The 26,571-nt window shown below is 39.7% G+C and overlaps 1 protein-coding gene across 1 annotated transcript in view; it reads right to left on the reverse strand.

The window, feature by feature from the left end:
- Positions 1-26,571, reverse strand: part of CCHR16.PART0H9orf43 (chromosome chr16.part0 C9orf43 homolog) — a 1,158,566-nt gene that overhangs the window by 180,503 nt on the left and 951,492 nt on the right. Inside the window, exon 11 of the mRNA XM_044057889.1 lies at positions 14,156-14,313. Coding sequence (XP_043913824.1) covers positions 14,156-14,313 — 158 coding nt within the window. The remainder of the gene's footprint in view (positions 1-14,155; positions 14,314-26,571) is intronic.

Below are 26,571 nucleotides of genomic sequence, written 5' to 3' on the forward strand. Positions count from 1 at the left end.
TTCCTATCAGTGTGAGTGGAAAAATACAAAGTGCCTAGTACAGGAGATAGATGCAGAAGGCAAATGGGAATTTAATTGTATAAACATTTAGGAGGAAGGAAATATAAGATAGATAAACCAATATACATAAATTAATGAAAATACTAAGTTGGAATACAAGTGAAATTGTTGAAAAACTGAAAAGAAGAAAAGTTTTAGCTTGCGTAATGAAAAGTGAAGAAAACATAGCTTTATTACAAGAAACACATCTAAAGGGATTAAATCATGCAGCATTTATAAAGGAAAATAAAAGAGAATGGTACTGTGTAGGCCTGGAGGTGGAAAGGAAAAGGGGTCAGTTATTTTGATTAAGAAAGACTGTCAAGTTCAGATGGAAGAGTGTATAAGGGACAAACAGGGGGGAATATGTGGAAGTTAAGGGGAAATGGAGATGAATGAAGGTTCAATGTACCAATATTGATGCCCCAAAGACATCACAAAATAAAATACAGGCTGCATTGGAAAAACTTTTAGTATTTCAGCAAAACTGTTAATAATGGCAGGAGATTGGAACATGGTTACACGTACGCAGGATGTTTAGGGAGAACCAATATCTCGGAAAGCACTTGGCGAGAAGAACGCTGATGCCAAATGCAAGAGTTGAGTATATATATATTTTCAAACATGGGCAAGGTTAGATAGATGCTATGCAAAGGTATAAAGCCAAGAGGCTATTAGAAAGATTCAGATTCAGAAAAGAGAAGAGGAAGCAATTGTCAGGTTAAGAAAAGACGTATTTAATGAGGTTAATGAAGGAGAGATATCTAACCCATGGAGATGCAGTAATGTAATATCAAAGGAAGAAATGAAGGAAAGAACCCATCTCACCTGAGCTTATATAGACAAATATTGATACTTAACCACAAGTACAAGGTCTTCACAACAATCAGGATTAAAAGGATTGCTAGGCAGTGATGGCGAACCTAAGACACACTTGTCAAAGATAACACATGCCATGACATTTTGGGTGACATGTCATCGATCACCAACACCTGAGTTACCAAAGACACTGCTTTTGCATTCATTGCTCATGTGAAGTGCACTGAATTATTTTGGGTTTGGCATTTCAAAAGCTCCTGGTACACAAAGTTTGCTATCACTGTAAGAGTAATGGGCAAAATTATAAATATGGATCAGTGTGGTTTTGTAGGAGGTAGGCAGACTTTTGGTATCATCATAAAAACACTGTTAATTTGAACAAATGCAGAGATATTGAAGCGAACACTATTCTTTTTGGTTTGGATGAAGAGAAGGCATTCGGCAGGGTGAGCTGGAATTTTCTAACTAAAACATTGGAGGAATTTGATTTTTGAGAAGGATTTATATCTAACATTTACAAAGCAGCATGAACTAGATTTAAATACAATGGAAGCTTATTGAGAGAGGTGAGATAAACTCGTGAGACAAGGTCATATGTCCGATGCCTTCTCTCCTTTTTGCACTCTATTTAGAGCCCTTAGCAACAGGCACAGTCAGTAGCCCACATATATAAATGACACAATCTAAATGAGAAGCTAGTATTTTTTGCTGGGGACATAACTCTATACATAACTCAGCCTAAAGAAGATTTTAAATTGGTTATGTCATATATTAAACAGATATAGAAGACTAGTAGCATATAAAATAAATATCTCTAAAACAAGGGCAATAGCAATCAATTGTGCGTCCACATTTGATTTGGTTCAAAGATATCCCTCTCCATGGGGACACAACCACATGAGATATCTAGTGGTATTGATAAAGAATGAGGTACAACAAGCAGCCAGACAAATGTGAGAGGAAACCAGAAGGAAAATAATATGGAAAATAAGGCAGTGGAAACTACTGTATATGGATCTTGACAGTAAGATACAGACAATAAAAAATGTATCTGATATCCCTTATACTATTTCTGTGGCAGGCATATTCTACTACTGCTGAAGAGGCAATACGGCACAGTATAGATAAGGAATTACAGGACTTTGTTTGGGAGAACAAGAGAGCTGGAATAAAACAGGAACTTGTAACTCCTAACAGGGAGGGGATACTAAAAGGCCACAGAAATTAAACTGGTCTGCTTAATGCAGGATGAGACATATCAACCTAAGTGGAGTACTAAAGTCTTAAGTGTTAAGGCCGTAAGGCAGGTATCTTTGCAACCAAAAATTCTAGTCATTGGTGACTCCATTGTAAGATATACACACACACACACACACACACACACACACACACACACACACACACACACACACACACACACACACACACACACACACACACACCTTTTTCCAGGCTGAGTAAGGAGAGTGACTATTAGTTACTTGTCTGGTGCCAGAATACACCAGATCACACATACACTCAAGTCTTTGAACAACACGTACGGGTAAGACTCTGTCATAGTATGTATGGGTGACAATGACTTGAGACATACTTCCCTTGACTATATGAAGAGAGACATGATGGAGTTTATATGTTCATAGGTGAATACTAGACTAATTGCCCTGAAGGGACATTTTAAGCCTAGCCAATAACTTGAAGTCAGAATCAAACTCTATACCTTGTATCAATGAAGTGAACACCTTAACCATTATGCCAAACCCAACCCCCCAACAGTGATCTTGGACTTTCTGTCCCATACAGACTTATGCCAAGCACTGAGCAGCATTCTACCTTTTCCATGAATGATGCTGCAATATGAGCAAATGGTAATTGACTTTATTTATTTATTTTACATTTGTTAACTGGGATTGTCTGTGCAAAAGCCCTTTTTCAGCAGACGCCCGGAGAGAAAATCTCCAAGACATAGTTACGAAAAATATAACCGTTAAAAACATTAACATTATAATCATTCATAATAAAACTTGTAGAACAGTTATCATATATATGCAGTTACAATTAGCTATAAAAATGTTATGAAGAATACTGCAGCAGAAGAAAAGGAGATAGTGTTAGGAAAAAAATGATGAAGTAGATTAGTTTAAGTTGTAAATGTTTTGGTATAGAGGAGAAGAAATGATGGTAAGACAGAGGAAGTTAGGGTTGTTATTTAGTGAAGGTATATTCAAGGAGGCTGAGAACAGGTACAAATCCAGTAACTTTTTAAGTACTCTTTAGTGGCTAGTTTGAATACTTTAGGATGTAAAAGTGATCTAACTTCTTGTGGGAGTTTGTTCCAAGCAATAGAGGGATGGTAGCTGTATGTAATGGCTCCTATTTTGGACTTGGGCTTGTAAATTTGTAAAAGGTCTTGGGTGGAGCTCCTGAGTAGTCTGGATGGGACATAGTGGGAGATTATGGTTCCTAGTGCTGGACAGGCTTTGTTTTTTATGTCATTCTAAGGGGTTCAATATCTGTCAGCCTGGGAAGATACATTTAACAGACCATGCTGCTTCATCAGGGGTGGCCTGCATCTGTCCCTTCTAGATTTCTGGATATTGGCAAAGATATTCTCCACCCCCATAGTGCCTTTTTAGACATTACCAACCAGATAAACCTACCAAAATGAAGAAACAAGCAAAATAAAATATGAAGATGTATGAGCTTCACTCCCTGCAAACTAGCCTCAAGCTGGAGGATGTAGACATCTGTTTAGTGTCTGAGACATGGTTTAAAATAGCAGAATGTACTCCAGCTATGCAGGACTATAATGCCTTCCACACCTTTAGACCAGCCACTGTGCAAGAGGGGGAAAGAAGGTGAAGATGCCTCAGTCTTCTTTCATGAGAGACTCACAATAAGGATGGTAAAGCAGCATGATGTTCTAGAACTCTTCATATCCATATCACCGTCTGAAAGGCTCCTTACTATATATTAGCCAGATACAGAACTCCCCCTATGACTCCAGAAAGCCACACTGCTACAAGAATTGGAGTCTCTGAGTATTGAACCCAATGCTTTTTTCCTAAGTGATTTTAACTACCAGACTGTAGACTAGGAAACCTACACCACCACAAGTATACAAGCACAGAAATTCCTGGACTTTGAGCATTTGTATTAGCAGAGTACCCACTAGGGGTAACAACATCTTAGACTTTGTCTTTACTAATATGGGGGTATACTGTACTGGTGTATCATCGTTCCTTTTTAGGTATGACCATAAAGCTGTCTCCTTTGAAATAAAATTGAAATCAGATGTCCCCTCCACTCATGGCTCCTTTAGAAACTTTTCTAAGACAAACCATCTATTCCTACATGATTCATTGACAAGCTTCAAATCCCCACCAAACCCAGAAAATTCTGGTGTATATATAGAATTCTACCCTACAAAACTGTACCAGCATGTAAACGCCTGCACTGATGCAGCTGTTTAATGCAAAAACAAGCACAGGTCAAAACTCAGAAACAACCCCCTGGTGCAATTATAATATCGGCAAGCTGTACAATAAAAGGAAGAGAATTTTGGCCAAAGGTAAGAAGAGCTGTACCCAAAACTACAGAGCTCTCATCATTAAATTAAATAAACTCAGGGGCTTAGCTAAATCCACCAAAGCCAAATTTTATGCAAAAACAACAATCAAAGCTAAAGAACATCACAATGCCTTTTTCAGTTATGTTCATAATCACAGCTGTACAACACAGCAATGCACTGAGCTGATTGTGAATGATGTTACTTTCACTGAAACTGAAGACATAGCAACCTACCAGCTAACAAATTCATCTCAGACTTTATCCCTCTCTTCCCCCTGTTTATCCCACACATAATACCTGAAATCAACCCCTTTCCCCCCACAGCTATCACACTGGACTTAAAAGCATTTCCAAAATAAAAAAATGCTGTATCAATGGATCTTAGCAATATCCCTGCATGCATACTGAACATGAAGTAAGATTTAGCCACATCCCTAACTACATTATTCGACTTTAGCCTCCATATGGATCTTCTACTAAGTGAATGGAGAACAGCAACAATTATTCCCCTGCATAAGGGAGAACCTTCCACAGACCCAGGAAATTAAGTCTGACCAATCCCATAAGCAAAGCCATAGAAAGAATGGTCATGGAATTAATCAATAATGACACAGGGAACCTCCAAACACTGGAGCAACCTCAGTTCGGAATCATCAGAGGTAAGTCATGCTTATTCAATGTGGTGGACTTTTTTGAAAAACTCACAAAAGCAATTTGTTACCTCAACCTGGCCAAGACTTTTGACACTATCCCCCTTTCAGGCATATTAGAAAAGCTTAATAAACTAGGAATAACCCTCTATGTCATCTGCAGGACTGTCAAATGGCTTACAGAAGAACAGAGGTGGTCAAAATAGGGGAATCCATCTCCACTAAAAGACCAATCACCAATGGAGTCCCCAGCGATTGGTGCTGGGACCTCTCTTGTTAAAGCCAGTACTAAAGGGCTCTGGCTGACCAAGTCTGCAGATGACTGCAAGCTCAGTGTAGTTATCAAATTCCCAAAAGACTTAGCCATCTTGCAGGAATACTTGTCCCACACAAATAACTGGAGCCAGTATAATGGTTTAAAGCTTAATGAAAAAAAAATGCATTATCATATCCTTTGGGAAGTCACCTATCCTGGGGAACTACCACAATGATAATATGCCCCTAAGAGCTGACCCACTTGTTTGAGATTTGGGAACTTATGTGGACCGTGACCTATCTTTTGACCAACATGTGCCCATTGTAGTGAGGAAATCCTTCTATATTGTGCAGCTTATTAACAAAGGGATTGTTTCTAGGTCCAAGGATGTTATAGTTTGCTTTTAATTAGCCCTCATAAGGCCAATCATTGAATATAATGCCCCCCTTTAGCATGCATCTGCCCAAATACATGCAACACCTGTAACATCCGCAGAGTTAACTTACAAAAAGGATACTAGACTTTAACAATTTGCCCCATATGGGCCTCCTCAAAGCTCTTTTCTTTAATCACTTTCTTACAGACAGCTAAAAGATGACCAATGTCTAGGATACAAGGCCTCCTCTGACCCAATACTGATGACCTACTACACATCAGCAAGTTAAACAGCATCAGAAATACTCCATTCGGGGATGTAAACCTTTTCTGTAACATCACCAAAATGGTTTTGAGGGATGGGTATATCTCATGGAGGATACCAGTGCTCCTGACTCACCTATTCAATTAAAACAAAGCTCATTCCTGTTCAAGTTCGAGCGCAACTTGGATCTGTGGATTGGATATCGGAAATTTACTCCAGGCTCTCCATACTTCTAATGGACAGAGGCAGCTCCTAAATGTTTTTAACCCAAGCTTGGGGTCTTTCCAAATATCTATGGTATGAGCCCAGTTATTATCAGTAAAAGTAATGTAAACATAGTTCCTGAAGTGGTAATGTTAATCTAAACACTAAAGCAAAAAATGGGATACTTGGCTAGGCTTAAAATGTTCTTTAAGGGCAGTTAGCCTAGTACAAACCTATGAGCCTATGAACAATGATTCAGAGAATAAAGGACACTTTGCAGGTAAAAGATTTAATCATAATTTCGAGACATATAGAAGGTGAGAAGGAGGAGCAGACACTATTCAAATTAATTACTAAATATTTAACTAAAGAGTTAAATAGGAATCAAATTAAACAATGCAAAACATAAATAATGCCTATAGGGTATGATTGAGAGAAAAAGTGACAAAAGCAGAACTAAAACATGGAAGACTTATGAGGGAAAAGAACATAAAACCAACATATTGGGAACAAGTGAGAAAGGAAGAGGTGGAAAGAATGTGAGGAAGTTGAACAGATCTTTCAAATGAGGCAAGGAAAACCACTCCTATATCAAGGCTTGATTGCAACTGAGAAAAAAAAAGAGAAAGGTAGAAGTGAGACAAGATCAACTCATATGAATGAAAGTTAATAAAAGACTATAAAGCCATGGATTAATTAAAAAGCAAGAATAGGAGTTCAGACAGGAATTGGAAAAAAGTTTATAAACAAACTATACTGTGGAACAGTGTTTAGCACCTAGGTATGCAACTAAGGCAAGGAAGCTGCCAATATTTGGGTGGATATGCTTACACAAATATTCTATATCCCAGTTAGAATACAAAAATATAGACAGGAAGTGTTGGGGATGTGACACAGGGGCAGAATGAACATGGGGCCATATATTTTGGGAGTGTGAAAGTTTATATGAAAATAAGGACCAAATACAAGACTTAATGGCACATATTTTAGGTGATGAAGCAATATTTACTGAGGAAGCTATGCTACTAAATAAAGTAGAACAAAGGGCACCCAAGTGTATTCAGGCTCTGACCTTGCTAGTACAGCTAGATGTAAAAAAATCAGAAGGTGGAAGACCAAGGAGAAACCAAAAATCAAGGAATTAAATGATATTATTGTTGAAATAAAGGAAAGAGAAATGAATGGATTAGTTCAGTCAAGATTTAAGAAGTCAAAGAATACATTGTCAAAATGGAATTTGATTCAACAAAACAGATGCAATGAGATAGAAAATTAAGGAAAGAAAAGTACAGTTTTGTACCTACCATAAATGTAGATGTCCGAACTGGATAGCATCTGCAGTCATAACAACAGGGTTGTCCTGTCGTCAGGCAGCCCTTCAGTCGGCCGGATTCCAAAGTCCGGGTCCGGCTTCGGCTGATGTCGCACTTCACCCGACGTCATCTCTGTTGGTCTTCGGGTATAAAGGCATCAGCCGACGCCATTTTCCTCAGTGTTTCTTGCCCCAGATGCCAGTAGCCCTCTTGAAGGCTAAAATTTGGATAGATGCCAATGTTTCCAAAAAGATAGAGGTAAACACAAAAATAAGCATGTATGTACATATATACCAACAAATACACCATAAAAGACTCCCCCCCACCAGCTAGCTATTAGGAGGGTAAACACCCTAGGAGTACCACAGAGGGAAGGAGGGAGGGTAATCCTGACTGCAGATGCTATCCAGTTCGGACATCTACATTTATGGTAGGTACAAAATTGTACTATGTCCTTCATGGATGCATCTGCAGTCATAACAACTGGGTAGAATACCATAGCCAACTAGGGAGGAGGATAAAACTAGATTATGGTGTGTTTAGGATCCCTTGCAGTACAGCAGTGGCAAACCCTGCTCGGGATCTGGAATATAGAGGCAAATTATAATGCTTGGCAAATGTATGCACGGAGGTCCAAGTAGCCGCCTCAATAATGTCTTTGGTTGCCACTCCTCGTAAGAAGGCTGTGGTAGTGGCTGTTGCCCTTGTAGAATGAGGTCTTATGTTCTGTGGAATTGGTTTTCCATGGAAGGAGTAACAGAATCGTATGCAATTTCCTATCCATTTGGAGATTGTCTGTTTGGAAATAGCTTTTCCTTCCCTTCCTGTTGCATAGGCTACAAAAGTTGGTCAGTCTTTCTGCTACTTTTGTTCTGTCCAAGTAGTAGCGTAGCTGTCTATGTACATCCAAAGTATGCAGTATTCTTTCCCTCTGTTTTGTGGGTTGGGAAAGAAGGTAGGTAGGTGGATTGCCTGGTTTAAAGACACTCTGGATACCACCTTAGGCATAAATGTAGGATTAGTCCTCATGGACACTCTATCTTGGTGGAAGATTAGGAAGGGTTGCACTGCCATTAAGGCCTGTAGTTCTGAAACCCTCCTTGCTGAAGTAATTGCCAGTAGGAAAGCAGTTTTCCATGACAGGTGTTGTAGGTCTGCTGTTGCTGCTGGTTCAAAGGGTGATAGTGTCAACTTTTCTAGCACAAAGTTTAAGTCCCAAGCTGGTAAAGGTGGTTTCCTTGGAGGTTTTACATTCTTGATTCCTCTGAGGAACTGCCTGAGCAAAGGGTGCGAAAAAACAGGTGGATCAAAGCTGTATTCTGCTGAAATAGCTGATGCATGTATCTTGATGGAGGAGTAGGACAGGCCTGAATGAAGAAGTTCGCCAGATACTCCAGTACGTTAGGCATAACTACGATTGACACATCTTTTCCTCTTTCAGTACTCCAACTGACAAACCTCTTCCATTTTCCAGCATAGTTTCTTCTTGTTGAAGGTCTGCGTGCTTCAAGAATAATGTCTTTAACTCTTTGGGAAAGTTCTGGATTAGCTGCTGCTATGTGATGTTCCATGCAGTCAGTTGCAACGTTTTTAGGTTTGGATGCATGATGTTGTAGTTGTTCTGAGTTAACATCAAAGGCATCAGGGGTATTGGCCACATATTGTTCCGAGACATGCTCCTCAGCAGTGGGTACCAGTGTTGTCTTGGCCAGTTTGGAGCTATCAGGATTATCCTTGGACGTTCTTCCTTGATTTTTAGTAATACCTTGTGTATCAAGGGAAGAGGTGGGAATGCATATGCTGTTAGGCCTTTCCAGCTGAAGGAGAGCGAATCCACTTTCCATGCTAGTGGGTGGAATGTCCTTGTGCAGAATTTTTTGAGCTGATGATTGAGAGGTGATGCGAATAGGTCTATCTGGGGCATTCCCCATTTCTTTGAGATGGTCTTGAAGATGTCCGGGTGCAGCTTCCATTCGTGGGCATCCGATGTGGTTCTGCTTAATATGTCTGCTAGAGTATTCTCTTTTCCTGGTACAAATATTGCCTGTAACTGGATGTTGTAGCTGAGTGCCAGGGTCCACAGCTCCAAAGTCATTCTGCATAGGGGGTATGAATGAGTGCCTCCCTGTTTGTTGATGTACCACATGACTGTGGTGTTGTCTGTCCTTATCATCAACTGGCCCTCTTTGAGAAATGGTCTGAACTTTTGGATTGCCAGTTTTACTGCCAGCATTTCTTTTAGGTTGATGTGCAGGTGAAGTTGATCCTGTGTCCACAATCCTTGCACGCATTTGTCCAGCATGTGTGCCCCCCATCCTAGGTCTGAAGCGACTGTTGTGATGGTCTGGCTTGCTTGACATCTGCGAAAGGGTAGCCCTGGGTTTGACTGGCATGCCTGAGCCCACCATAGGAACTCCTGTTTTAAGCATGGAATTAGTGGGATTTCTGTTTCTAGGCTGTGTCTGTGTTGGGACCATAAATTCTTTAGGTACCACTGTAGTTTTCTCATATGTAGTCTGGCAAGTGGGACCAAGATTATGCATGATGCCATGAAGCCCAAGGCCTGCAGCACTTTTCTTGCTGTTAACTTGTTCAGTTTTGTTAGTGCCAAGAAGTAAAGAGGGAGTTTTTTGTTTTTCTGTAGTTAGGAATGCCATTTGTTTTACTGTGTCCAATTCCGCGCCCAAGAATGTCCTTGTTTGGGATGGTATCAGCCTTGACTTTTGTAAATTGACTGTGTATCCCAGTGCTTGTAGCAAGTAAATGACCCTTTGTAAATCTGTTGTCAGCTTGCTTTTGTTGTCCCCTTGTAGCAGGCAGTCGTCCAGGTATGGGTAAATTTGAATTCCCTGTAGTCTGCAATGAGCGATTACTGATGCCAGGCATTTTGTGAATACTCTGGGCGCAGTATATAAGCCAAAGGGCAATGCTGAGAATTGATAGTGCTCTGATCCTGCAAGAAATCTGAGGTATCTTCTGCAGATTGGTCGAATGGGGACGTGCAGGTATGCCTCCTTGAGATCTAGAGTTACCAGCCAGCACTCCTTGCCCAACATGGGAAGAAGTTGCTGTAGGGTCAGCATTTTGAATTTTGGGACAATGATGTAAGTATTTAAGGTGGACAGGTCCAGAATTGGTCTCCAACTTTTTCCTTTCTTGGAACTAGGAATAATCTGGAGTAGAACCCCTTTCCTTGCTCTGCTGTTGGCACTCTTTCCACAGCTCTCATTTTGCTAACTGCATTATCTGTTGTAGAGCCTCTGTTTTTGATTTGGAGGTAGATTTGGCATTCCTCTTTGACTGGTAAAGTGTGGAAGTGGAACCGTAACCTTGATCTATGGTTTGTAAAATCCACTTGTCTTTTGTTATATAGTGCCAGTTCTTTGAAAATAAGGTTAACTTTCCGCCTAGAGGAGCTGCTATTTGTTCCCTGGTAGGCGGATTTAGGGTTAAGTCACTGTGGCTGTGTTGATGTAGTGGCAGAGGTGGTGTCTGTGCCTCTGTTGTTACCTTGCCACTGTCGTCCTCTGTAGGCACCTCCTCTGGATTGGTTTCTGCCTCTGGAACGTCTATTCCTGCCCCTTTGAGATCTTGTGGAGTCAGGAAAGGACCAATTTTGGCAGGCCAGTTCCTGCTAAACCTGGGGGTTGAACCTGCAAGAAATCTTTAACCGCTTTGAACAGATTTTGCCTTTTCTTCCATTTTCTTCATAACCTGCTGGGCAGGTGTACCAAACAAACTTGTCTTATCCATAGGAGCATCTAGCAGCTTAGCTTTAACATGATCCGGTAAAGCTTGCTCCTTTAGCCAAGCATGCCTTCTTATCACTGTGCCAGTCATGGCTGATCTAAATGAAGCCTCCAGTGCATCATAGCCACATTTTAAGGAATGGTTACTAACCTGTTGTATGTTATTTACCATTTCTAATACATATTTCTTATCAAGAGATTCATCAGTGGTTAGCTTTTTAGTTAACTGATCAAGCATAAACTCTTGGTATTGTATCATGTGAAACTGACAGTTTAAAGCTCTAGCTGAGAGAGTAGCTGAAGTGTAGACCTTTTTGCCCCATCTGTCTAATGACCTTGCTTCCCTTTCAGAAGGAATAGGGTTTTTAGCTATGGTCGCGGCTACTGCCTTGGGACCCTGGGATATAGTTTCGGGGTCTGCAAGTGGGGCCTTGTACAGGTGGTGATGAGTGTCTGGCACCCTGTAAAATCTGTCTGGTTTGGCAGGGGCTGGAGGTAAAGAATCTGGTGCGGAGCAGACATCATTGAAAGCATCATCCACCACAGAAAGAACAGGAGGTATAGCTAAGGGCCTGTGCTGTGGAAGGTGCAGAAAGGTCCTAAGTCTTTTTCTGGAGTCTGAAAATCCTGTTGCTGCCATTGGAACTGCTCTCGCATGGCATGTAAGGTTTCCCCAAAGGAGAATTCTTCTGGGGAAGCAGCTGGAATGGATTCTTCAGCATCAGAGTCTTCAAAATTGGAGAAAGGAGCCTCTGGCTGGTCAGTTATGTCTGATTCATCGGCAGAATCATCAGAGGACACTGGCTCAGGGGGCTCTGTCCTAGGTCTCTTCTCTGGGGGCTGAGAGGCCCTGTCTGGGTGAGATTGAGATCCTCTAATTAATGAAATTAAATCTTCTGCCAGAGTAAGCATTTGAGAACTAGAGGAGGGCCTGGTAGTAGGGTTTAACAGGCACTGTTTTAGTAGTCTTGGCTGCTTTAGCCCTGGCGAAGGCCTTAATGGACATGGTTGCTGGAGGCCTAGCAGCACCACGTGCTGGGGTAGAGACATCCAAGGGAATGGTGTCTGATAAGTCAGTGGCAACCACCGTAGTGGATAAAATTTCTGAGGCCGATTCAAGGGTGGTAGCAGGGGCCTCAGTTGTAGAGATAGATTCAGCTGTACTTTGATCAGTTTTCTCGGTTTCGGCCGAAACCGAGACACTCGCGGTTTGCTTAACCATGGTTTCGGCCGAAACCGCGGACCGTGAGTGTCGGTCTTTATCTTTGCGTTTTTTGGTAGATTGGGTAGTCGGAGGATCCGACGGCATAATGTACGCAAAATCAGAACCGAAAAACTGTTCAGCAAACTCCGACCGACGCCTAAGCGTTCGTCGGTTGAAGGAAGCACAGGCCGAACAGGCAGCTACGTCGTGGGCTGGGCCTAAACAAGGCAGACAATAAGAGTGGAAATCTTTATGAGGTATTTGTTTCCCACAGGTTAAACAATTATTAACTTTTTCTGACATCGGCTGAGGCAAGAAAGAGTCCCCAACGGGGTACTTAGCTTTAGAAGTCTTGGTAGTATTCGGTAGAAGTAATCTCTGGATCCGACCGACCGGCACTTGCGAACAGCTTCTGCTTCGGGCGCCACGCGGCAAGAAAGACTGAGGAAAATGGCGTCGGCTGATGCCTTTATACCCGAAGACCAACAGAGATGACGTCGGGTGAAGTGCGACATCAGCCGAAGCCGGACCCGGACTTTGGAATCCGGCCGACTGAAGGGCTGCCTGACGACAGGACAACCCTGTTGTTATGACTGCAGATGCATCCATGAAGGACATCAGGATGGAGATGAAGTAGAGGGGATCAAAAGGAAGGATGGAGAGAAATCTGAGAAGGACAGTGACTAACATTTTTGTAAATAGTTGTATATATTTGACTGCTGATTTATTTGAAAATTATGTGTTTGTGCATAAGTATAACTATGCTGTAATGGACAGGGACATAAAATGAAAGTAAAGGGAATACTTTACATGTTGATAGTTAAAAAGATCAAATAGCATAAGACAGTTAAATTGCAAATTAAGTAATGTAATCTTTGGTATTGAGTGAAGTCATAATGTAAAGGAGAGTTTGCTTTGCATTTAATAAGTTGAGCCTGACTGCCAAGGGAAAAGAAAGAAAGAAAGAAAGAAAGAAAGAAAGAAAGAAAGAAAGAGAGAAAGAGCATCATGGATGGGGTTTGTACACCTGTTACAATGTGCACAGCTGTAATAAAGCTTGAAACTTATGGGGAAAAATACTTGCACAGCTTATGAACCTTTTCCTTCTTTGGCATTAAAGTACTTTTTCACTGATGAATGTAATAAGGAGTGAGCAGCATGAAAACTGTGTTCTGAGACATTGATATTATTGTCTGCTCCAGTTGAAAATATATCACTGTGAACCTCTTAGGAGGGTCACTCCAAAGAACACAGGTAATTGCTATTCATTATGAATAAAAGAGCCCACCTGTTCCTCAACCTAAGGTATTACAAATTCTGTTAGCAGCCTCTATCTCAAATATTAACTTATCTGACTAAGGTGCATTAGCTATTATCACAGAGGATGCTCAGGTAATATACACCTGCAGGTTCAAATAATAACTGCATGCATTTTATAGCATTTATCTGAATGATCCATATCTCTGTTATAACTGCATTTTCTCAAACGTTCTATCCATACTACTCTATCCCTGACCTTGACTGATACCTGTAATGACACAAAACCATTTATAGCCTCTCAAATTAACATGCATACTCTTGTCTGGTAAAGAGGCAATACAATATGCTTTTACAATATAGATCAAATGACTATAGTTTTTAAATATGCAGTATAAGTGTGCACATCTTTTGACATACTTTTAAGTTTGATGAAACTTTTTAACTGAAAACTCACAGGCTGATGTAGTAGATGTTTTGTGCTACTGGATGAGTCCTCTTCAGCCATTGTTTCACAGGAGCCAACGGAACCTGTTGCTAAAATAGTTGAAGCATTTTCATCAAAATCTGAAAGCTTCTCAATGGATGGACTGGGGAGCCGAGGGGTCATTAATCCTACAGACAAGAAGAGGAAGAAATAAGTTAAAATCATGTGCACACATCCTGCATCCAAAGAACTCAGTGCCAGCTCTGTTTCTAACTTGCACAGCATCCATGGGGTGTGTAAATGTAACAGGGAAGCTTTACCATAGTATTCGACACAGAATTCAATGGTATTCAACATTTACAATACTCTTTTTATGTCATGGATTGGGGCTGGTGCATATCATCTTTATGCCCGCAATATTAATTATAAAAGGGATGGACAATTATTACAGAGACTTTACGTGTTTATAATTATGTAAAAAATGAAAACAGTAGTACTAAAAAGATTGAAAAACTATTTGATTATTTGTTGCATGTGTCAGGTGCATCTCTATTGAAGTTCCTTTCTTGTGTTTTAAAACTAAAGCATGATTTATTCCTTCCTTCATTTATAATGTCTAATATTTGCTCAAAAACATTCAGCAGTGAAAGAGAAGTACATACTTATTCTCTTAACTCACTGAGTAGCTTCAGCTAACTGGGCAAATCTCTTTGATTAACATTTGTTTCAAAAAATTATCTTCAGACTTTATTACATCTGAGTTTCATAACAGTATAGTCTGACCCTTAAACTCACTGAAGATCTAGTTTCATATTCAACAATCTTCATTTGAATACTATATGACTTGCAAGTTCTGAGATCAAACTGTAATGGTCGTGTTTCTCTACAAAGGCTCATTTGTATACCATACTTACCATAAAAGTGAATCCTAACAGATAGTGGCCTTTATACCATGTACTACTGTATGGACTCATCCAGCACAGTACAGTTGCTTAAGCAGTTCTGTAAGTTGAACTTAGCATAAAAGTAGATGTTCGAATGATCACTGCTGCAGTAGTCTTTGCTATATGGGATATATCCTGCCAAGGACATAATGGCTGGCCAGCTTCCAAAGCTTCAGGGCACCTTCCATGGGCCCAAACTGTCAAGCAGATCAAGTTGAGCTGACTAAAAGACAAGTGCGGGCTTGAAGCCCTTCAAAGCTTTTCTGCCAGCAGAAACAGGAAGGCTGAACCCTGAAAGGGCTATGTTAGGAACAACAAAACATAAATGTCCACACCCCGGCATAAAAATCACACTAAAAACAAGGGGGGGTGGAGGGAGGGAGCAGCTACTGCAGCGGTGATCATTTGAACATCTACTGTTATGGTATTTGAGGCTAGAGAAGGAATCAAGCTTATAGTGCGCTGTAAAAGTATGTACAGAGGACCAAGTAGCAGCTTCTAGAATATTTCTAGAATGCAAACCTTTCCAAAAAGCCATAGATGAAGCCAATACCCTGGTAGAGAGGGCCTTGACTCTGCCTTGAATAGATTTGTTATGGTGAATATAACAAAAGGTAATAGTCTTTGACAAGCATATGGAAATAGTCTGTTTTGACACAGGTTGTCCATTCATCTTACTGTCACAAAAAATAAACAATTGATCCAAAGATCTGAGAGATACAGTTCTGTTAAGATAGTACCTGAGTTGTCTGTGGACATAATAGGAATGGAGTATCCTTTCTTCGTCATTTTTACATTCAGTAAAGAAAACAGGGCGATGGACAGTTTGTCTTAAAATAAAGGTGGATACCACTTTAGGCATAAAAGAAGGACTAGTTCTCAAAGAAATCCTATTCCTATGGAAAATGAGGTAGGGTTGACTCACTATAAGAGCTTGTAAGTTAGATACTTTTCTTGCAGAGGTCAGAGCAATCAGTAATACTGATTCCTCTGACCTCTGCAATCAGTAAAACTGTTTCCCATGGTAAGAATCTCAAGTCAGCCAGATTAGTTGGTTAGAATGGAGCAAGTGTTAGTTTGTCTAACACAAATTAAGATCTTTCACCACAATCAGTAGTAAAAAACGGGTCTATATTACATAATCGAAAAGACACTTCTTTGAATATGTAATAATTGACACCAAAAGACCAAAATCCCAATACCGCGAATGGCCACGTCCGTGAATTTTTTCCTAGGGAAAAAATTTGCTGGGCCGTAAACACAACACGCACACACTTCAAATCTAATTTAAGTGGGGTGCTTCACCCACCACACCCCCGATGTGGGGTGCTGTGCCCCCCCCCCAACTAAATATACCAACTCTGAGATTGCTCTACATTGGGGAAAAGTGTAAACCCCGGGAACGGCCAACTGAATTTTTTCCCTAGGAAAAAATTTGCGGATGTGGACATTTGCAGTTTTGGGATTTCGGTCTTTTGGTGTCGATTATTACGTATTCGAAGAAGTGTCCCTTCGATTACGTAATATAGACCCGTAAAAAACGACAAACCAGGAATTCACAAAAACATCACCAAGACAGTGCTGGATACCAGGAAACTCAACCAAAGTCCCAAATGCTCCAAAGCTTGCATACATTTTTTTTTATTAAAAGTACCATGAACAATCCAAAGAGTTAAGTGCTTTCATGGGTGTGTGTTTCTTACTAACCTATTTTAACAGTTAAAAATGTTTGTGGTAATTGAGTTCTGAAGAAGTTCCTACTGGAATGAAAGCGCTTAACTCTTGGATTGTTCATGGTACAAATTAAGATATCAGGGAGGGGCCACTGATTTACTTAGTGACCTCTTATGCAAAACTGCTTTCAATAACATTTTGACATGAGACTGCCTTGAAAGAGGAGATTCTAAGGGTAGACATGCTGAAATGACTGATAAATGAACCTTGACAGATGAATTAGAAAAGCCATAGGATATTAACTCACACAAATATTGTAAAACCAGAGAACGGCTCGCCCTGACTGAGTGCTGATTATGTTGTTGGCACCAACTAGAAAATCTTTTCCATTTGCTAATGTATAATTTTTTAGAATCAGGCTTTCTTGTCTCCATTAGTACCTGCTCCACATCCTCGATAAACTGGTGCCTAAAAGGAATTAAGACCTTATTATACAGACAGTCAATTGAAAATGACTGATGCTGGAGTGTATCAAACATGCCTGTTCTTGTGTGAGTAGATCCAGTCTGTAAGGAAGCTTGTGGTAATTTCCTCTGGCCAAAAGAAAACCACAGTTGCCTAGGGCAGAAGGGGGTCACCATAATGATCCTGGGGGATTCCTTCTGAATCTTCAAAAGTACCTTGGATATTAACGGAAAGGGTAGAAATCATACAAGAACATTCCTGTCCAAAGAAAAGAAAAGGCATCTGTTTCACAGGCCTTCTTGCATACAGTCTTGGAACAGAATCTTGCCAGTTGATTGTTCAAAAAGGAGGCACAGAGGTCTAGTTGAGGAGCTCCCCACAGATGGATCAGATGTTGGAAGACTCCCCCCCCGATCTAGTTTCCATTTGTGAGGGTTTGCCATGGTCTGCTGAGCTTGTCTGCCACAAAACCCACATAAAACTCGGCCTACTTTATAGAAACAACTACTTCCTCTCTCCTGCTACCAGACTAACTCTCACCACAACCTATCTCCTTCCCTCTCTACTGTATGGCGACCCTCTGCTTACTAATTTATCCACTACACTTTCCTCCAAACTGGAAGTATGTTACAATAAAAGCTCCAGATTTGTTACCAAAGCCAACTCCTCCTCTCATCACTGTTCCTCCCTTCACTCTTTAAATTGGCTTGAACTCCCCAACCAACTGGACTTTCTCCAAATCACCACCAGCCACAAATTACTGTTCCAACCTACTAAGTGTCCTGCACTATCCAATATCCTACAACCATATACCCCCCATAGAACACTTAGATCTACCCACCAAAACCTAATCACCGTTCAAATACCTAAGCGCCCAGCTGGTCAGCTTCTGCTATCCTTCTCCTTAGCTAAAAAATGGAAAGCGCTTCCCTCCTCACTGAGGACCTGTGACAACCTTGAAAACTTTAAAACTCTTCTTCATTCCTACCTTTATTTAAACAGAAAATGCAACTGTACTCTTCACCCCATACCTCTTAAGCTTTCTTCCTCTTTTACGCCTGGCTAACCTTCTCACCTAGCTAACCTCTCTCACATATGTACATTGTATAAATAACTGAACTGTAAAATCTAGCCACCAGGCTATATGCCTGTCTTTCTCACCTAAACAAAATTGTAATTGTTGTTTTCTTTTTGAATGCTAACTGCTGTCTGTAATGCAAAGTTTCTTTGTAATTATTCATGTAACTAAACTATGTATTGTGGAGATTTTCTCCCCGGGCCTCCACTGAAAATAGGCTCCCCGAGCCCAGTGGACCTCCCCGGTCATCAAACTGGAATAAACAAATAAATAAATTTAGCTTTGATAGAACATAGGATGCATTTAAATTGAGAATGTGCTGCGAAGCTATATCCCAAGCCCCTTGCTTGTTAATGCACCACAAGGATGTGGTATGGTCTGAAACCACTTTGAAGAGGTCCCAGGGGCCAAAGATGGTTTAGAGAGTTGAGTGCCTTGATCAGGGAAAGCATATCCTAGATATTTATGTGCTTGCTTCTGCCCTTGATGTCACACACTGCTGGACTTTTATTTCTCCCGAAACTGCTCCTCAAGCAGAGTCTGAAGCATCTGTGGTAACCGACTGCTTTGCAGCAGGGAGGGAGAAGGGGAGGCCTGGATTTAAGGACATCTGTTGTCTCCACCAAAAGATTTCTCTTCTGAAAAAAAACAACACTGGTATTTGATAACATAAAGGGTGTTGATGCTGGGACTAATGAGATTCCAGATATCACTGTATCTATCTCATGTGGAGTCTTGTCAGGGGTATCACAAAAATCACTGTTGCCACTAGAAACGAAATCCTGAGGTATTCCCTCACAGTGACCCAATTCTTTGTTGAAAACCTTAGAAACAGATCTAAATAAGGATGCATTTTTTTCTGTGGAAGAAAAGCTCTTTGACCTGAGGTGTCTAGCTGACATCTCAGGAGCACAATTCTGTATGAATACGTCAAGAAAGACTTCTGAATGTTCTCTTGGAATCCCAGCTTTTGTAAGAAATCTCTTAGCTAAGAAAGATATTCCTGACACCTTGAAAAAGATTCTGCAAAGGTAAGGAAGTCATTTAAATATGGAAAAATGTGGTTACCCTGTAACATGCAAGGAACTATAACTGGGGTTAGACACTTTGTGAACACTCTTAGTGTAGTGGATAGTCCAAAGGTTAAGGAAGAGGACAGAAAATGTGATCCAGACATACAAAACCTTAAGAAATGTCTGAATTCTGGATGAATAGGGATGTGATAATAAGCATCTTATAAGTCTAGTGTTACTAGAAAACTTGTAAGAGGAAGCGAAGGTAACAGACTGTGAAGTAACTTCATTTTGAATCAGGGCACTGTCATAAAAGGTTTTGGAGAGAAAGATCCAGAACTGGTCTCCAAGCATTTTCTTTCTTTGGTAATATGAACAAAAGAGTCTGATCTGCAAAAAGAGGAATGACCCCCTTGAAGGGAGGAATTTTCTCCCACTGCAATCTGTAACCTTGATGAATGATATTCAGAACCCATTTGCCTGAAGCAATCTGTTGCTAAAGAGAAGAGGTCATGGTGGGAATGGGTCAAAAGGTCTCTTGAATAGTCATTCAGATGTATTGGACTGTCCTTTGTTTTGGGAGGTTAGTTGCCATTCCTTCTTAAATGTCTGTTTATCTCAATTCTGTTGAGACTATTTATTCTGTTTTCTGCCAAAAATGGAAGAGGAGAAAGAAAATCCCTTGGACAATTTGGAAAAGGACAGCTTACCCCTTTCATTACACATTTTGATTACCTCTGCAGCAGAGGTGCCAAACACTAAATCTCTATCCAAGGAGAATTTAAAACCTCATTTTCAACATCATCTTGAAGGTTATGGGAATGCAGCCATGCAAACCTCCTTAAAATAGTACAAGTGGCTTAGCCCAGGAAGAAGTATCAACACAGTCATACACACACCGCCACGAGTGAACTGTGCAAAAGAAGAAACTAAGTAATTTAAAGCATATTTTTCCTCTCAGTAAAAAAACAAATACTCCTAGCTTTAAAATAACTTTCTTGAACAAACTTGTGTTTTACTCAGCTCAGCTTAAGCTGGTTGATAGTTTGGGGATGTGGAAGGTGCTTTGAAACTTTGGAAGCTGTCCATGGCAGGACATAACCCATATAGTTAAGGCTACTGCAGCAGTGACCAATATAGTGAACATCTGGAAGTATGTCTTGTGGAAGATGTTTTGCTGAACAGGTACAAGGGAATTACTCCTGGTGAAACACAACACTACTTTGAAAAGCCAGATCATGCCCATTCAACTTATTTGAGTTCTCTGAAAGGTTTATTGAGGCCATATATGAAGGGTATACAGTCCATGCTGCTTATATGGACCTTACCACTCTGACACTATCCCCCATGTTGGGATTACTGACAAACTCTTCCAAATCGACATTATCCCATACCCAGTTCACTGTATAGGTAACTGGTTGCCAGGTAGAACCAATACCATTAATATTGGGTGGTACTTACTCTAAATAGAAAATACCAGAACTGGTGACTGATAGGGCTCTGCCCTGGGTCCTGTCCTCTTTGATATATACTTATCTGACATAAAAACAAGTATCAAAGGACTGTGGCTAACCAAGATTGAGGATGACTGCAAACTTTAAAGCATTTATCCAATACCATTCGGATACTGAAAGTCTCCAACAAGGTCTGGACCAAACAAATGCTTAGTGTTTTAATCATGGGTTACCCTCAACAGCAAGAATGTAGCATGATTTCCTTTGGTAAAACACTAATGCATACTACACAGGTAACACTGCCCTTAAATTTAAGGACGTCATCAGGGACTTGGGTACATATGTTGATAACAGACTTTCCTTTAATTCCCCATCCTTGTAACAGTTAGAAAATCTTTCTAGTTTGCTCAACTTATCCCTTGTTGTATTTCTTCATGGTCCAAAGATGTTATAGTCCCACTTTATTCATTCCTTATAAGATGCGATACTGAATACAGTGCACCGTTCAGCATGTACCTCATAAAGCACCTAACGTTTCCTCATCAAAAAGGTATAAGATCCAGTACCTTTACCTTCTCTGACAGAATAAAAGCCCTGTCCCTCTACTCATTGTCATACAGACTCCTGAGAAGTGATCTCTGCTTAGCCTGCTAAAAAACACAGTGATAAAGCAAAAACTCACTTTAGAGACCTACACTTGTACTACTTCACTAATAACTCCAGAAGAGGATGACAGATACCTCGCTCAACATAGCCCCCTTTATGGAGTGGACAGTTGTTACCTATAAATCATTTCCATAGCAACTTTAAATCATTATAGATGACTGGATGGGTTATCACAATTTTTCAATGGTCATATTTGTAGAAAGTCTATTTAATGGAGACATAGTTTGTCCCCCACCAGTACTGGATAATGTGGTTGAATTTCTTGACTCCCTCCTTGGCCATATATTAAGTAAATTACTTGTGAATTATAACAACAAAGAAGAAGCCATATTGGGTCTGCTATGAGTACTGATTGAAGCTATGTAAAAAGGCTATCATAAAAATAATGAAATTATTTCTCCAAGCTTTTGTAAACAACTTGGTGACACAATTCATTAGATAAATGTGAATGAATGAAAGAACAAATGAACAAATAAATGAAACAATATGCCAACTGCTGCAACAGCCTGTTTTCTAAAGATATGTTATGGTGAGTACTTCCTGTAACTGCATCATTTGCTTTAGAAAGTGCAAACATATGGGGAAATGACTGCAACAAAAAATGTTAGATGAAATTCCTGTCCTTTCAGTAAACCATAACAAGAGTTGCAAACCCTACAATGGATTTGTCAGTTACTTTCATTTTTCAGTCCTTCCAACAGCCATCAAATGGCTAACTGAAAAGAAGAGGCATAACTTACAAAATGTGGGAAATTTATTTAAGTAGAACAGAATGGCACCTTTTCACAGCCAAAGTTGCAGTGCCATGAAGTTCATTACTATTAAAGACAGTAGTATGTGGAAATAAGGGCATTTTTACATCCATTTCAGATAAAAGGAGCATTATACAACGATCCCCCCATTAATATTCAAAAACGTGCACGCTGATTGGTCAGCATGCACGTTGTAAATCCGAGTTATAGTAATGGAAAAAGGTCCGATCGCCCAGACTTTTTCCATTACTATAACTCTTTTTTTACAGCAACACGGTCTCGCTATGTTAAATGAGTTTAACATAGCGAGACAGCTTTAAAAAAAGCAACGGAGATTTTTTTTAAAGCTGTCTCACTATGTTAAACCCATTTAACATAGCGAAACAGTTTGTAAAAAGCAACGGAGATCTTGCTTTCTCCGTTGCTTTTTTCAAAACTGTCTCGCTATGTTAAATGGGTTTAACATAGAGAGACAGCTTTAAAATAAGCAACGGAGATTCTCTGTTGCTTTTTTTAAAGCTGTCTAGCTATGTTAAACCCATTTAACATTGCGAAACAGTTTGTAAAAAGCAACGGAAATCTTGCTTTCTCCATTGCTTTTGCCCACAGCTCTGATGTACTGCGTAGGCATATGCATGCGCAGTACATCAGAACTGCTGCAGAATACCAGACAGCTGCGGAAGGGCAGCAAGGAGGCATTATACAATGCCATTATTTAAGAAAAGTAATTTTTTTTTTCTTAAATTATGTCATTGTATAATAGCAATAACCCACTTCTGGGTGTGGGTAATGCTGGATTTACCCACGGTTGGCTTTGTTTTGGACACTCGGGCTTCGTCCTCGTGACCAAACCACACCAACCGTAGGCAAATCCAGCATTACCCACACCCAGGCGTGGGTTATTGCTATATTATCTTACACTGAAAAGAGAACAGCACTAACATATTTATCTTAAACTTAGAGTAATGGAATACATGTAGAGAAGGTAGCAACATGCACATTTGCAGTAACTGAAACCTAAGCCATACAGGTATCTGACATAAAAGAGAACCCCTTGCAAACTAAATGAAAAGTCATCACAGGATATCTGTACATGACATATGTATGATGTGTGGAAAGCTTCCTGGTGACTTTTAAATCAGTTCTGTGACTCCTGGAAGATTTGGTAGGAGTAAGGACTATAAATAATGAGCCAGACACTGAGCTGGAACTGGCTGACATCTCATGTACTCAGTACTTGGATAGCTTTCCGTGCTGCCAATGGGTCTGAGAACTTGAAACTACACATTTGCTGGACACCACAAGGCAACAGGGGGTGAGTCTTGGTCTATCTTCTCTAAAATTTGCTATAAGGAATAGTATTAGATGGAATGATGAAAAGCTGTAAAATAATCTTTCCTATGCCAGGAGAGAGAGAGAGAGAGAGAGAGACAGAGAGAGAAAAGGCACCCACCATCAACTCTCCTTGTCCTGCTAAACTGAGCAGAATTGGGGGATGGGGGGGATCACACAGTACCATGCAATGAAACAGTCAGTCTCCCATTACAAGATGTCCATAAGCAGACAGGATTCCAAAATCCTAAGGTCAAGAGGGAATGCAGGGTGGGTTGCCCCCCTTACAAAAAAAGACTGAATTTTTTTTTGTACTTTGCATGCTCCAGGATTATGCCCTGGAGCATACACCGTTTGCTATGAATCTTTTGAGATCAATTAATTTTTGTCAGGGGCTATGTGGGTTGATCTAATGTGCGTTATTTCAGATTATGTATAATATACCTATGGGACGGTAAAGATTCCTTAGTCTTCCATTTGGTATTTTGTCAGTACCTAAACTACTTCTGACAAGTGTTCAATATAAGAATGAGGGGCTTGAAGGTAGCGTAAAGATAAGTGATGATTTTTTTTTTTTTTTAACATTTAAGTTTCAGAGTCAAAGTGTCATACCTGTTTTATCAACTAGCATTCCATTCCAGTCATATTATCAACTAAAATTCCATTCCTATTAGAACATATATTTCCTTAAATGATATGTTCTAATGCGCTTTATCCTCTGCACCTTTCCTGACCCTTGCTTTGACAGGTACATAGGTCAGACTGTCATGTTTTTGACTTATCAGCCTTCTAGAAGCTTAACTGATGTAACCCCATATTGATATGTTCTACTCTACATACAAGTGTTTAGTTTTGAAGAAAGTTGATGCCAGATTGACAATGTATAATTTATCAAACACATTTTTTTCTATTACTGATATTTATTTTTAGTATTAGGTTCTGTGATCTAGTCTTAGCTTCGATCATGTTGAAGATTCTCAAACAGAATTGGATGACATGGATCAGACATAACTTTACAGACCAGACAGAGGTCACCTCTTAGTAACGTATAAGAAAAAGAATACAATTACAGCTCCTGTAACCTTTCTGAACTTCAAAATATAAAAATATCCAGTACCACTACAGAATAAAACCAACTTAATTTACAGGGCTCATAAGTATCCAGGTTTAAATGGTATGATTAGTATTAAACTTATATTGAAAGAACTGCATAATCAAATCAAATGATCTAAGATGTGATGTTACTTTAAATGTATTATTTAACAGATTTTTTATAATGTGACTTTTATGAAGGTTGTTAAATGTGTACTTTGTTGTAGTAGTTTTATTGCCTGATGAAGCATTGAATGCAAAAGTTTGTACTTGTGAAAATAAAATAAATCAAGTTGGTTTTACTCCATAGTGGTTCCAGATAATTTTACATTTAGATTTTTGGTTACTTAGAATATCTGGATTTATCGCCATAGACTGCTTTTTTGGAAAACTTTCTTAACTACCCAAGCTATCTTTCTAGTGCCCCCCCCCCCCACACACACACACACACACACACACACACACACACACACACACACACACACACACACACACACACAAGGATCTAAAGCTCAAGTACTTGTTATTTCCCTCTTTTACTGTATAAAACCTTATCTGTTTTTCTCTCCAATTTGAGGTAAGATTCTCCCCACCGACCACTCTTCCCTCTTCTACTAAGACATTTACATCTGTTCCTCCACATTACGGTTGTGCTGGTAGAAAATGAGCCATGTTTCCTTTCTCCACAATTATTCCATTACCCTCTCCTCCCTCCTTCAGCCAGTCTTTCCATGCCCTCCCAGCTTTCTTTCACTTATCACACTTTATAGTGGCACCACATTATTTTCCTATCCTGAATCTTCCATTTTTTTTCACTAAAACATTTCACTTCTCCTGCTATGAACATTATCTTGGTCATCATCCACGTTATGATCCTCCCCTATCATATGCCCAGGCCAAATAGACAACAGACACAATTTCAGGTATTTTCTAAATCTTCCCCCATTCACTCATGGCTATTTTCCCATATGCATCTTGCTCACCCACATTCCCAGAATATGTGTATCATCCCTGTATTCTCCTTCCCATGACTTCAACACCTGTCATCCTTCTTTTTTCCTTTTTCTCTGTGAAGGCTGACAGCCCAGCTATATAGAATTTTGTAAATAATTCTATGTCATTGTAAATATTAATATGATCCACAGGCTTGTTTTACAAATGTAAGAAAACTGTTTTATGTGCTGAGCTTCAAGATTGTAACCATAGTGCACCCTGCTGGAAGAAAGCAGAAATGTGTATAAACTCTATGCCTATGTAAAGTATGTAGAAATTTAGATAGTAGAAATATGCATATACAGAGTTAACTTGCAAAACTCTAAGAAAATAAGTTGATAAGTAAAGAGTTTTATGATGTGTTATAAAGTCAGTTTATCTCAAGCTAAGAGACAGGATGTCTAGGCTAGGAGTTTCTTTCTATTGTCTTAAGACAATGATTACTAGGTTTCACATGTAAAGTGTTTTTGTATTGCTCTGTGACTTCCTAGCAGCTGTATATCTGAGAGATAAGTATTTTTTACAGAGACATGTTCAATTCTGTTGGTATCTGTTTAGCCAGGGAACTAGATGCAAGTGTCAAATAGTGATGTCATCTAACTAACCCAGCAGTAATGTGTATTGTTAATTTAAGAACTCAGAGAGAAAGAGAGTGCATTTTGTATTTGTTTCTGAAACTGAACACATCATCTCACCAGCACTTTGCCTTGCTCTGTAAGTAAGTTATTTAGAACTTAGTTTCTCTTTGAGATAGATAGGAATATAGCAATATTAGTGTAGATGTTTTCTATATTTATGTGAGACTGTCCTACTATGTTATTTTAAAGTATTTCCTGTGATTTCTGAACTCTGCTGTCACTGTGTTTAGTTAATAAGCATTGTCTTGTGCTTTTATTACTTATTATTAAAAATATTTAAACCTTTTAAATGTGGCTGGTTTGTCAGAGATAATTAAGCTCTTAGAGTACTTGTATATGTATTTG

The sequence above is a fragment of the Protopterus annectens genome, chromosome 16.part0, assembly GCF_019279795.1.
Source record: "Protopterus annectens isolate FY-2018-M chromosome 16.part0, PAN1.0, whole genome shotgun sequence".
In the NCBI taxonomy this organism is placed as follows: Eukaryota; Metazoa; Chordata; order Ceratodontiformes; family Protopteridae; genus Protopterus; species Protopterus annectens.